At 36.9% G+C, this 11,527-nt stretch overlaps 1 protein-coding gene and 1 pseudogene across 1 annotated transcript in view; one reads left to right on the top strand and one right to left on the bottom strand.

Annotated features, from left to right (window-relative positions):
- LOC107740538 (protein THEMIS-like) overlaps positions 1 to 8,807 on the top strand; it is a 13,933-nt gene extending 5,126 nt beyond the window's left edge. Inside the window, exons 4-6 of the mRNA XM_016552986.1 lie at positions 372 to 1,429; positions 6,584 to 6,704; positions 8,092 to 8,807. Of these exons, the coding sequence (XP_016408472.1) occupies positions 372 to 1,429; positions 6,584 to 6,704; positions 8,092 to 8,213 (1,301 nt within the window). The 3' untranslated portion in view covers positions 8,214 to 8,807. The remainder of the gene's footprint in view (positions 1 to 371; positions 1,430 to 6,583; positions 6,705 to 8,091) is intronic.
- An 867-nt stretch (positions 8,808 to 9,674) lies between these two features.
- The window catches only part of LOC107740533 (protein leg1a-like), a 3,474-nt pseudogene continuing 1,621 nt past the window's right edge, over positions 9,675 to 11,527 (bottom strand).

Consider the following 11,527-nt stretch of genomic DNA (forward strand, 5'->3'; position numbering starts at 1 on the left):
TGTGAGTTAATGATATGCATGCATTAAGTATTGTTAATAGAATACCAGATTTTAAAAAAAAAAAGACAGTTTTAGGACTAGTCGATGTTTTTGCTGTGTGATCCGGTCATTGAAGATTAATTTAAAAAAAAAAATAGCTGGGAAAATCGTTTTATTTATGAACGAGTAGAGAGAGTTCTTTGTAAAAATGTTTATAAATCCATTTGTACATAGACCATCACATTCAATTCAATGGGAGAATTACAAATGAAAGCGTTAGTTAGAAAAACGGTAGTTGGCTTACAGAAAAATCTGTTCTGCTCACGTCTCATAGATAAAGCCCATTGATAAAGGTTTTTCCTCTTTTAAACTTGGACTCTTTCTTCCCACAGTCAGTGAGAAAATTCTGCTCATCCCATCAAATTTGGACGTGGAGGTGGTGGACGTCACTGAGCAGTTTGATTGTGACTCCTTTGTGCAGCCTCTCTCTCTTACGGACGTTTTCAAGAGTCCTCCAGAGTTTTTTCCTGTGGTGGCCAAGTTGTCATGTGAAAGACCTTTCAAGCTTTCTCCAGAGCTGGAAACGCTTTTCAATTCCAATCAGGTGATCATTCATCATGCTTTCTATGCAAAACGAATACTGGCCTCGGAAATGGGTCGTGAATCAACGAGACACTTTCTTATTCCGGAGTCCTACAACGGACGCTTCAAGCGGCGGCCGCGCCAGTTCCCCACCGCCTACGATCTGGAGCGAGCGCGCAGCGAAACCGAGCAGATACGCGTGGTGGCCACCAGGGAGTTTGAGTCTGTGTACAATGGGCTAGCTTCCGTAAGCGCTGGAGATGAGTTTATAGTGACCAAAGGCAAAAGCTGTGCGCTTTCACACAATGGAACCAAGAGGGCAGCCGATGCTTTTCAATGTCTGAAAGTCACAGGGACAGAGACGAAGGAGCTTGTGCGCCTCCCCATGTGTTTGGAGGGGGGATTCATGGAGCTGGTTAAAGACAAGCGTCAATACACCATTGCGGAAATATGCCGATGGTTCCCGCTGCCCTTCAACGTCAAAGTGTCTGTGCGAGACCTCTCTTTGAAGGTGGACGTTTTGGCTGGCGTGCCCGGTCTGCACATTGAGGAGGAGATCTCTGACCCTTGCCTCCTCATTTCAAACTCTGAGCTGTCAGAGATCAGGGAGGTGCCAGTCAATCGCACAGACTTGATCCTCAACATAAAGCAGCGCTGGGATGGCCAGAGTCCAGTATGTAGTGGGAATTCAGTCATAGAGGAGATCTCAGAGGACTGTTACTACACACTCAGGAGGTACGCCGTTTCTACCATCACACCCCCTCCACGACCTCCCAAAAAACCCAAAGACCCTCCACCTCGACCTCCCAAGATGCTGTCGTCCAGATCTGAGAGCGCAAACAGTGAAAGCTCCAGCTGCTCTCCACAGGTAAACTGTATTTGGTAACACTTTATTTTAAGGTATCCTTGTTACACGTTACATGTACTTACTATTATAATAACAGTAAATTATGCATAATTACATGCAAGTAACCTGAAGCCAAACCCTAATCCTAACCCTACCCATATAATAAGTACATGTTGTTAATTAATATTTCTCAGTAGTTACATTTATAATTACACTGTAACAAGGACACCTTAAAATAAAGTGAGGGTTACGTACGTAACCAAGACTTTTTTTGGAAGTTATTTATAGTTGATTTGCTTGTTAGCCAGTAGAATAGCTTTGGATGTTTATTTCACTGTCGTTATTCCTGTATAATTCATTGTATTTTGTGACCGCACCATTGGACGGCACACCCACAAACCATTCACAGACCATCTGATGCATACTGCATAGAAAATGACTGGAGCTCAACATTTACTAATACATTTGGGTGGCGTGTATTTCTTAGCCAGAATAAGCTGCAGAGTGGACCTGACTTCTCGGAAATAATCAAAAGTGAGGCTACATGAGGCTCACGCTGCTTACTGTAAATCATTGAAGGCGTATTAAAGAGCTTGTGTGCACTGTAGGTTTGGTGAGAGAGAAGAGATAGGAGAGTTTCATGCTAAGCCAAGTACAGTAGTTCCATCCACAAAACACTTGTAAGTAAAAAATACTGAAGCTTTAAGATAAAGCAAAGAAAATACATGTAAAATTTGCCTATTGTATGGTTATGGTAAACTGCACAAATTAGTTTAAAAATCTTTTACTTGAATTTTTTGAAAATTGAAAAATTTACTTGATAAGCAAAACTGCATATAAAAGTGATATTTGTTTTCAAATTTTGTATGTAATATATAATATAATATAATATAATAATATATTTTGTCTTTTTACACTGGCAGATAGAAAAATCTGCCCGTGCAGTAAGACAATACATGGATATTGAAAGGTGGATAATATTTTATAAAATAAAAAAAAATCAATTCTTTATTATTATTATTATTATTATTACATTAGTTGCCTAAGACACCCACATTGCTAAGATAAACCTACATTAAATAGTAATCAATTATACTAATAACGTCATGTGATATGGTTCTCAGCTTCATGTGACTTCCTCAAAAAGCAAAACTGAAGATGCGTACTAAATATATGCACTACTATTGTGTTTTAGATTTCAACAGATTAGATATTTTTTTGATATATTTTATTTCACACAGAGATGCAAAGGATAGGTTATAGTTACCAACATTTAATATTTATGTAACACAGAAGAGAATATTTAACACATGCTTAAGGAGTGTATTTACCATAAGTGAACAAGAAGCCAGAGATCTGCATTTAAGAATCAAAAGAGGTTTTTTTAGCATGACAATGGCCCAATGCACATAGTTAAAAATCCAGAAATACTTGTAAAAAAACAAAAAAAAGGTTCAAGCCATTGCAGAAATGATCTGTGAATACTCTATATCCACCGACAGTCTTCATCTCACCTGGTAAAGCTGGAGTTCAACATCAAAAGCTTTGCTACAAAACACATAAGAACACATCCGCACTGATTTAACTTTGTAAATGTGAAATGTATTTCAGTCTGTAGTTAGGACTGCTCTTAAATGAAGAACATTGCATTATTTTAGAAATAATTTGAACATCTGAATCTGAAAGTGTAAAAGAAACAAAATGTGAAAATCCAGTAATGACTATCAGAATATATTCATAGACCTACATACTACATATGAAACAAGCTAAATATGCATGCAGATCTGCATTTTAAATGCACATTTCATTCATTTTATTTTCAGTATTATACAAAACAATAAATAAACACAAATATGGCAGAAGGCTGATAAAACTGTTGTAAGCGCCTCCTAGTGGATTATTGTACTTAGACAATGCAATAAAAACATTATTATTATACAGGCCAACCTCACAGACATTGTAAGGGGATGTTATTGGTACATTGTAAGTTATGTAGAAAGACATAACAGGGATTTATTGTTAAAAATTGTATAAAACGAAGAAGAGAATATTTAACACATGCTTAAGGAGTGTATTTACCATAAGTGAACAAGAAGCCAGAGATCTGCATTTAATCAAAAGAGGTTTTTTTAGCATGACAATGGCCCAATGCACATAGTTAAGAATCCAGAAATACTTGTAAAAAAACAAAAAAAAGGTTCAAGCCATTGCAGAAATGATCTGTGAATACTCTATATCCACCGACAGTCTTCATCTCACCTGGTAAAGCTGGAGTTCAACATCAAAAGCTTTGCTACAAAACACATAAGAACACATCCGCACTGATTTAACTTTGTAAATGTGAAATGTATTTCAGTCTGTAGTTAGGACTGCTCTTAAATGAAGAACATTGCATTATTTTAGAAATAATTTGAACATCTGAATCTGAAAGTGTAAAAGAAACAAAATGTGAAAATCCAGTAATGACTATCAGAATATATTCATAGACCTACATACTACATATGAAACAAGCTAAATATGCATGCAGATCTGCATTTTAAATGCACATTTCATTCATTTTATTTTCAGTATTATACAAAACAATAAATAAACACAAATATGGCAGAAGGCTGATAAAACTGTTGTAAGCGCCTCCTAGTGGATTATTGTACTTAGACAATGCAATAAAAACATTATTATTATACAGGCCAACCTCACAGACATTGTAAGGGGATGTTATTGGTACATTGTAAGTTATGTAGAAAGACATAACAGGGATTTATTGTTAAAAATTGTATAAAACGAATTGTTGCATTTTATGCCTGGAAACATTAATGTAGTATTTACTTATACAGTATATGCTGCTATAATGCTTACATTCCAAAGCAATATAACATGACATAGGCCTGTGTTGACATCATAGTTGAATTAATTGAAAGGAGACGCTTTCTTCAACAGGTTTTGCTGTTGTTTATTTGTTTTAGTGCTATGTTCACCAATAGTATTTTTTCCCCAAAAAAACTCTCAAAAGTCCCCACTGGGCACAGTTACGTCCAGTGGACGTCTTATTGAAATCTTTGCACACGTTGAAAAGACGTCCACTGAGGAGCCAGAATGAACGTTTTTATGACGTCTTTTTTTGACGTGTTCTGCGCGTCCGATATAGACGTTCATGGAACCTCTGTACAAGATTAAAAACTAGTTCAGATGTGGTCAGTGGACATCATTTCAACATCATTTAAGGTTCATTTAGACATAATTTATACTGTTTCTGGACCAAATAAACAGTCTCAGGATGCATTAAATTAAAACTTGTGTTATTTCAATGTAATTTCCATTTGTAATGGCAAAGCAACTCACAGATACTGTGTGTTAAAGCCATCTTAACTTTGCCTTAATTTTTTTTTTAATTGAGTAGAATATACAATATGTAAAATTTTAGAGTTTGTGATTGCCATATACATTTTGTCCTTGAGCTGAATACCTACCTCTAGTGTTGCATACCTGTCACTGCACCTAAATAATACCTGTAGGGTCCTGCTTAAGGGGATGTAGTAGTCAGCCTAAGATGCCTGTCAGTTAATACAAACAATTGTCCAACCGCATGGCGGTAGGTTGCTTTGTGAGAGTGGAAACTCTAAATGAAAATAAATGGATTATACTTACCTGAAGCGTGTTGACGGGATGGATACTGGCTAGCTACTACTGCTGTAACTGTGTCTTTGTGGCAAAGAAGGCCAAAATAAAGTGAGATCAGGTGTTATCAGCTCTTCACAAAATGAGCATGTGATGTTGTGTTTTTAGTTTTGTTTTATATTTGGCATTTATAGCCACCAAACCTTGTGAAGCTGCAGTACAGATACCAAGAGCATTGAAATGAGCACATAAAATGCATGTGCATGAGATATTTTGAGTAAACGCATCATGTAGTCACACACAGACATCAAGATTTTGCACATGAATCACAGCAACGGTGACAATCGAAACAAACAAAAAAGCTTCATGCTGCAATGCATGATGGGTGGCTTCATAGTACAAACTCATCCTTAAGTCCCAAGCTTTTTTGCTTTGATTGTCACCGTTGTTGTGATACTTATGCAAAATCTTGATGTCTGTGTGTGACTACATGATGTGCTTGCTCAAAATATTTTGTGTACATGTTTTTTATCCATGAATATAAACACAAAATTAAAACTCAACATTAGATGCTAATTTTGTGATGATTTTGTCAACATTAACAAGATTATGAAAACACTTGATTTTGGTTTTCTCTGCCACAACAATTATGTTTTACAAACACACAGTTACAGCAGCCAAAGAAATGCTAACACAAGAATTACGAGGACCAGGATCCCAACTAAAGCAAACACTGTCCACCACAGTGGTGACTTTAAATGAAACTAATATCAACATCTAAACCTCTGGTAATTATCAATAAAAGCTGTAGTCAGTCTGGTTAGTAATGAGTGAAGCTGGTGCTGCTGTTTGTGGAGTTGTTTGATCCTCCTCTGCTGAGATCTTCAGAGATTTAATGTCTTTGATTTGCAGTTGATTTTACCAAATGCTCAATCATCAGTTATTTGATCATTTAATTATCTCATATACTTCCAATGCTGTTTCAGTGAAGATTGTTTTATTTCCATGATTTTTGGACAAACACAGTGTCTGCGAGTTGCTTTGCAATTACAAATGGAAATTACATTGAAATAAATGTGAGTTTAAATCTAATGCATCACTGAGAGTGTTCATTTGGTCCAGAAACAGTATGAATTATGTCTAAATGAACCTTAAATGATGTTGAAATGATGTCCACTGACCACATCTGAACTAGTTTTTAATCTTGTACGGAGGTTCCATGAACGTCTATATCGGACGCGCAGAACACGTCAAAAAAAGACGTCATAAAAACTTTCATTCTGGCTCCTCAGTGGACGTCTTTTCAACGTGTGCAAAAACTTCAAAAGACATCCTTTGGATGTAACTTTGCCTAGTGGGATCATTTATTCAAAATCTGCTATATGATTATCTGTTTGCCGATGATTTGTACTGGGAGTGTTGAAAAGACTACTTGTATTCTTGTTGAAAAGATTACTTTTGAAAATAATCCCAACGCCATTAATAAAATCTGTAATGGAACTTTTATATTCACTTATGTACACTGTGTAATTTCATAATGTTCTGTCATCCCTGTCACAGAGTCTTTGTGTTGAACCTTTTAAGCAAGATGACTTCATTCAATGCAGTGATTCAAAAAATGGAAATGACAAAAAGATTCCCATTAGTCCAGTCACTTTGCCAAGACCTACCCTGCAGAAAGGTAGGAACATTCTGCTACACCCCTCTTCAGTGTTTATCAGCATGTTAAACGTGAAGTGTGTAATTTCAGCATCATAGCATCAACTGAAAATGCAAAAATAATGATCGTTTTCGAACAGGTGTCCATGGGCCTCATTTATAAAATGTTGCGTTAAAACTGTCCTACATTTGTTCCAAGATCATTTCTCAAATGTGTCTAATTGTTTTTATAAATCTGACCATTGGCGTGGATTTTAGTGTACACACTGAGGGGTCATCGGATGCAAAATTCACTTTTACATGTTGTGTGAACTGAAATGTGTGTTGGCAGTGTTTGTACACATCCACCCTATAATGATAAAAATCCACCCAGTGGTTTTTATTTAATCCCTATAAATAATATCCCCTTTCTCAAATCAAGCCGTTCTCAGCTTCTTGTCTGTGTGACGTCACATGGACCCAGGCCCCTTCCACAATTGTTGATTGACACTGGTGTCTTACCTTAGCTCCGCCCTGAGTGAGCTGTCATCAGTCTGCCATTGTTTCACCGCTGGAGCAGATGTAGACAAGAATGTCTCCTAAGCGATTGAGGTGTTTTGTTGTTGGATGTGATAATGAACAAAGCATCTCATCAAAGTCGTCATTTACTCCCGACATCTGAGCCGCTGAAGACGCAGTGGATTACTTTAGCTTTTGAAGGGAATGCGCCCCCGATCTACCTAAATGCGTTTATGTTCGCACGAATCATTCGTGATCCAGCTTCACCTCCAGCAGTGAGTATAAGGGTTTTTTTATGAATCTTTGCAAATCGCCTTTCCTAACAATGTGCTACTTAGCAAGTTTCATGGCTAAATGCGGCTAAAGTAAACTACTGCTGGTCACCCCACAGAAGAGAGCAGAGCTCATTAGCATTTAAAGGAACATGCAACAAAACAGGTTTAAAGAGACAGGCCCGAAAAACAGCGTGTTTCTGCTTCCACTCAAAATAGCCATTTTCAAAATGATATAAAAGATGATCTGTGGAGTATTTTGAGCTGAAACATCACAGACACATTCTGGGGACACCAGAGACTTATATTGCATATTGTAAAAAAGGGCATAACATGTCTCCTTTAAGATCAAGTCTGTACCTATGCGTGTTTTATAAATGAGGCCCCTGAACACTTGCTCCTTCAGACTCACTCTGTTGGTTGAGTCAGCTGTGCTGCCAGAGCAATGTCCACTTTTAAGGAAATCAACCCACTAACTGCTTATTTATAATTAACTCTACATATTTAGGCTTGACATGAGAAGGTATTTTAACAAAACAAAAAAAAGTTCACACTTCACCTTTAACAGGCTGTGTTTTAAAGCTTGTGTGTCCTTATGTCCTCACCTAAATTTTGAGTGGGCGTTTGTTTCCCCCTCAGATCTTGCCAAGGGCCAAAGTCTGGACAACATATCCATCACAAAACATGAAGATGATGACGATGATGTGCATGATTATGAATATATCGATGAAGATCAGCTTGACAGCATAAGGAGGACATAACATTAACACAGGCAAAGGAAAACCAATATAAGTATACTATGAAAAGTATATTATGAAGTTCACTATAAGCGGTTTTGGAACACAGCCACTTTAATTTCACATGATGAGACTGACATGGCCAAAGTCTAGTTAATAATGACTGTAAGTCTGATGGAATGCAAATAATTTATTAGGTCCTTATTAGTCCTGTAGGAGAGCAGACATGACATGTCAGTCTTCACAGAAGTGAAGTGAAAAATTCAGATATTATATATTAAATTCCATACAATATTATGAATATGTTTTGAAAAATCACATAGAACCCATTCAGGCTGTAGATGAGAGATATTAATAAATCATACAGAAAACATACTTTTTAAAAGGAGGTTCTAGTGTGTGGATCACAACCTGCTCTTCCTCACAAAGCGTCCAGTGCTGCCGCATGTCCGAGCGAATGCACGCCACTGTACAGATGCCAAAAGCTCCACTTAGCGGCTGTTTACCGATGCATCCAAGGCTGTGTTGTTTTAACCTGCTGTCACACTGGTGTGCAAGCCGAATAGTGTTACTGTATTAAAATAGTGTAATTATACATTTAAGTACTAAGGAATATTAATTAACTATATGTACTTACTATATGGTTTGAGTTGGGATTAGAGTTACTTGCATGTAAATATGCATAATTAATTGTTATTATAACAGTAAGTACATGTAACAAGGACACCTTAAAATAAAGTGTTATCCACCACCCTGTCAGCATGGCTTATGACAGGAATTAAAATTGAATTCAAAATGTATTGGCATTGGACAAAAATGCAACAATGACAAAAAAGATTTTAGAAATGGTTTTTCTGTTGCTAAGCCTCTGCAGTCAAGCATTTATAGGTTTCCTGCATAAAGCTCTTGTATCTCTCCAGGATGCGGCTATATTTGGTGAGGATGGCTTGTGGATCATGCACTCTCCAAAAAATGTCCAAAAAGCTATCACTGGTGTGACGCTTTTATACCCTATTTATTTAATGGCTCGTTTTAGTACCTAAGGTGTACATATTAGTACCTTTTAAAAGGGTACTGCCACAGTGACAGCTGCTTTTAAGTAATCAATCAGAGGAATCAATCTTTTTTGTAAACTTAAGTATATATAAAGGCAGTTTTTTGTACAGTCTGGCTATATATAGAATTGAAAGTGGGTGTATTTTTTATATTATTTTGTGAAGAAAGAAACATCAAATTTTTTTTTTTTTGCATTTTGTCTGGTTTACTTTGAATAAATGAGATGGAAAGGATCCATGTTTGATTTTTTCTTCTGTTTTTCTTTTGTTTGGATAAGATACAAATTATATACGTTTACACTGGCTGTCATGGTAACACATCTGGGATGCAGCAGTGTTGTGGACACCGCAAACGTCTGCAGCTCAGTAAGGTGTTCACTGTAAACAGCTCTTATTTACTAGAAACAGGTTTATTCTACCCAGTTTTTATATTTATTAGAGATTGTTAACTGTTGGTCATCTCGGTCAGGATTACCATCAGACTGGTACCAGGGAACTTGGGGTCAAGAATGAGGTTGTGAAGAAGGCCTTGACCTTTCTCCCGAGCCTGAGGTGAACACATAGCACTCCGACAGAGATTCACAAGGGAGCCACCTGTTTCCAAATAAATACATACATACAAAAAATTGAAAAAATCAAAATAACCTGGACTGAGACTGTGTTTTCATTTATATTGGTTAATATTGCAAATAGTCACTTGACAAAAAAAACTTAAATTAGCCTGGTAATCACTCTACAATTGAGCAACGATTTTAATTTGCAATAGTTGTGCTTTACTACAAGCAAACCAAGAAGCTCTTTGTGCAACATAGTGAAATCATGTGAAATTATTTCCCACCAAAATTGTACATTGCACGATCTACTCTGATCACTGTTCACTTTTTTATTAATCCATCAATGTACTGAGCCACAAATGCATGTAGCATGGTACAAAAGTCTAAGAATTTAAACATTTAAATCAGATTGTATTATTCCTGTGAAGCTCTTTGGAACATCTAAAATCATGCTGGAGAACATTGCTCCAGTCCTGCTGTCATTAATGGGATAGTTAACCGAAAATAAACATTCTGTTATCATTTACTCACATATACTGTATGTCATTCCATATTCATTGTATGAACAAAAACACAGAATGAAAAGGTGAGTGAACAATGACAGGTGTTTTGGGTCCCATTAAAGCAGAGGGGTGACATCAAATACTTTTCCAATTTTATTTAATGGATAAAAAGAAGATGAATAAAAATGGAAAAAAGTATTTATTTCAGCACTAAAGCAGTTTCACTAGTGGTCTCAGACTTCTGGACCCCTAAGTGTATAACTTTTCTCCCTCTCACCCTTTCCTCTGATATTCTTACCAAGCAGTTGATTGAAACTGTTCCTCCAGCCGAAGATGTGGAGTGCGTGGTTCTCCTCAGCGCTAAGATTGGCAATGTTGGGTGGTCTATCAGACTCCTGCAGCACTCGGCTTGGCAGAGGAGCCATGAACTTCTCGGACCTCTCGATGCTGGCGTGGAAATGAGCAGCTGCTACATATGCTGCCGAGTTGAGCCAGCCCTGTCCAAAGCGCACCTCAGGAGAGGAGTACAGCTTCTGCCTACAGCACACAGTTTGATTACAACATAAGGCACCTGCCAAACCGAAGCTTGAGGAATATCCACACATATCTGGTTAAAGGAAATGTCATTGAGCAACAGTTTGAATGCTTTATTAAGTGTATATACTGTATGGACCTTTCACTGCAGGCCGAGGAGGCAGTTTGTAGAGACGTCCCAGGATCTTGTCCTTCTTGCTGAAATCTGTGTCGTCAGAGTTACTGATGTGCTGCAAAGACTACAGAGGAACACAGAAAAGAGCAATGGTGAGCAAACAGTCCCTTTGCTTAATTCATAATATGTGACCCTGGAACACAAAACCAGTCATAAGGGTCAATTTTGTGAAATTGAGATTTATACATCAGCTGAATAAATAAGCTTTCAATTGATGTATGGTTTGTTAGGATAGGACAATATTTGGCTGAGATACAACTATTTGAAAATCTGGAATCTGAGGGTGCAAAAAAATCTAAATATTGAGAAAATCATCTTTAAAGTTGTTCAAATGAAGTTCTAAGCAATGCATATTTCTAATCAAACATTAAGTTTTGATATATTTACAGTAGGAAATTTCCAAAATATCTTCATGGAACATGATCTTTACTAAATATCCTAATGACTTTTGGCATAAAAGAAAAATCTATAATTTTGACCCATACAATGTACTGTTGGCTATTGCTACAAATATACC

This window comes from Sinocyclocheilus rhinocerous, unplaced genomic scaffold (assembly GCF_001515625.1).
Source record: "Sinocyclocheilus rhinocerous isolate Xijiao unplaced genomic scaffold, SAMN03320098_v1.1 scaffold1246, whole genome shotgun sequence".
NCBI lineage: Eukaryota > Metazoa > Chordata > Actinopteri > Cypriniformes > Cyprinidae > Sinocyclocheilus > Sinocyclocheilus rhinocerous.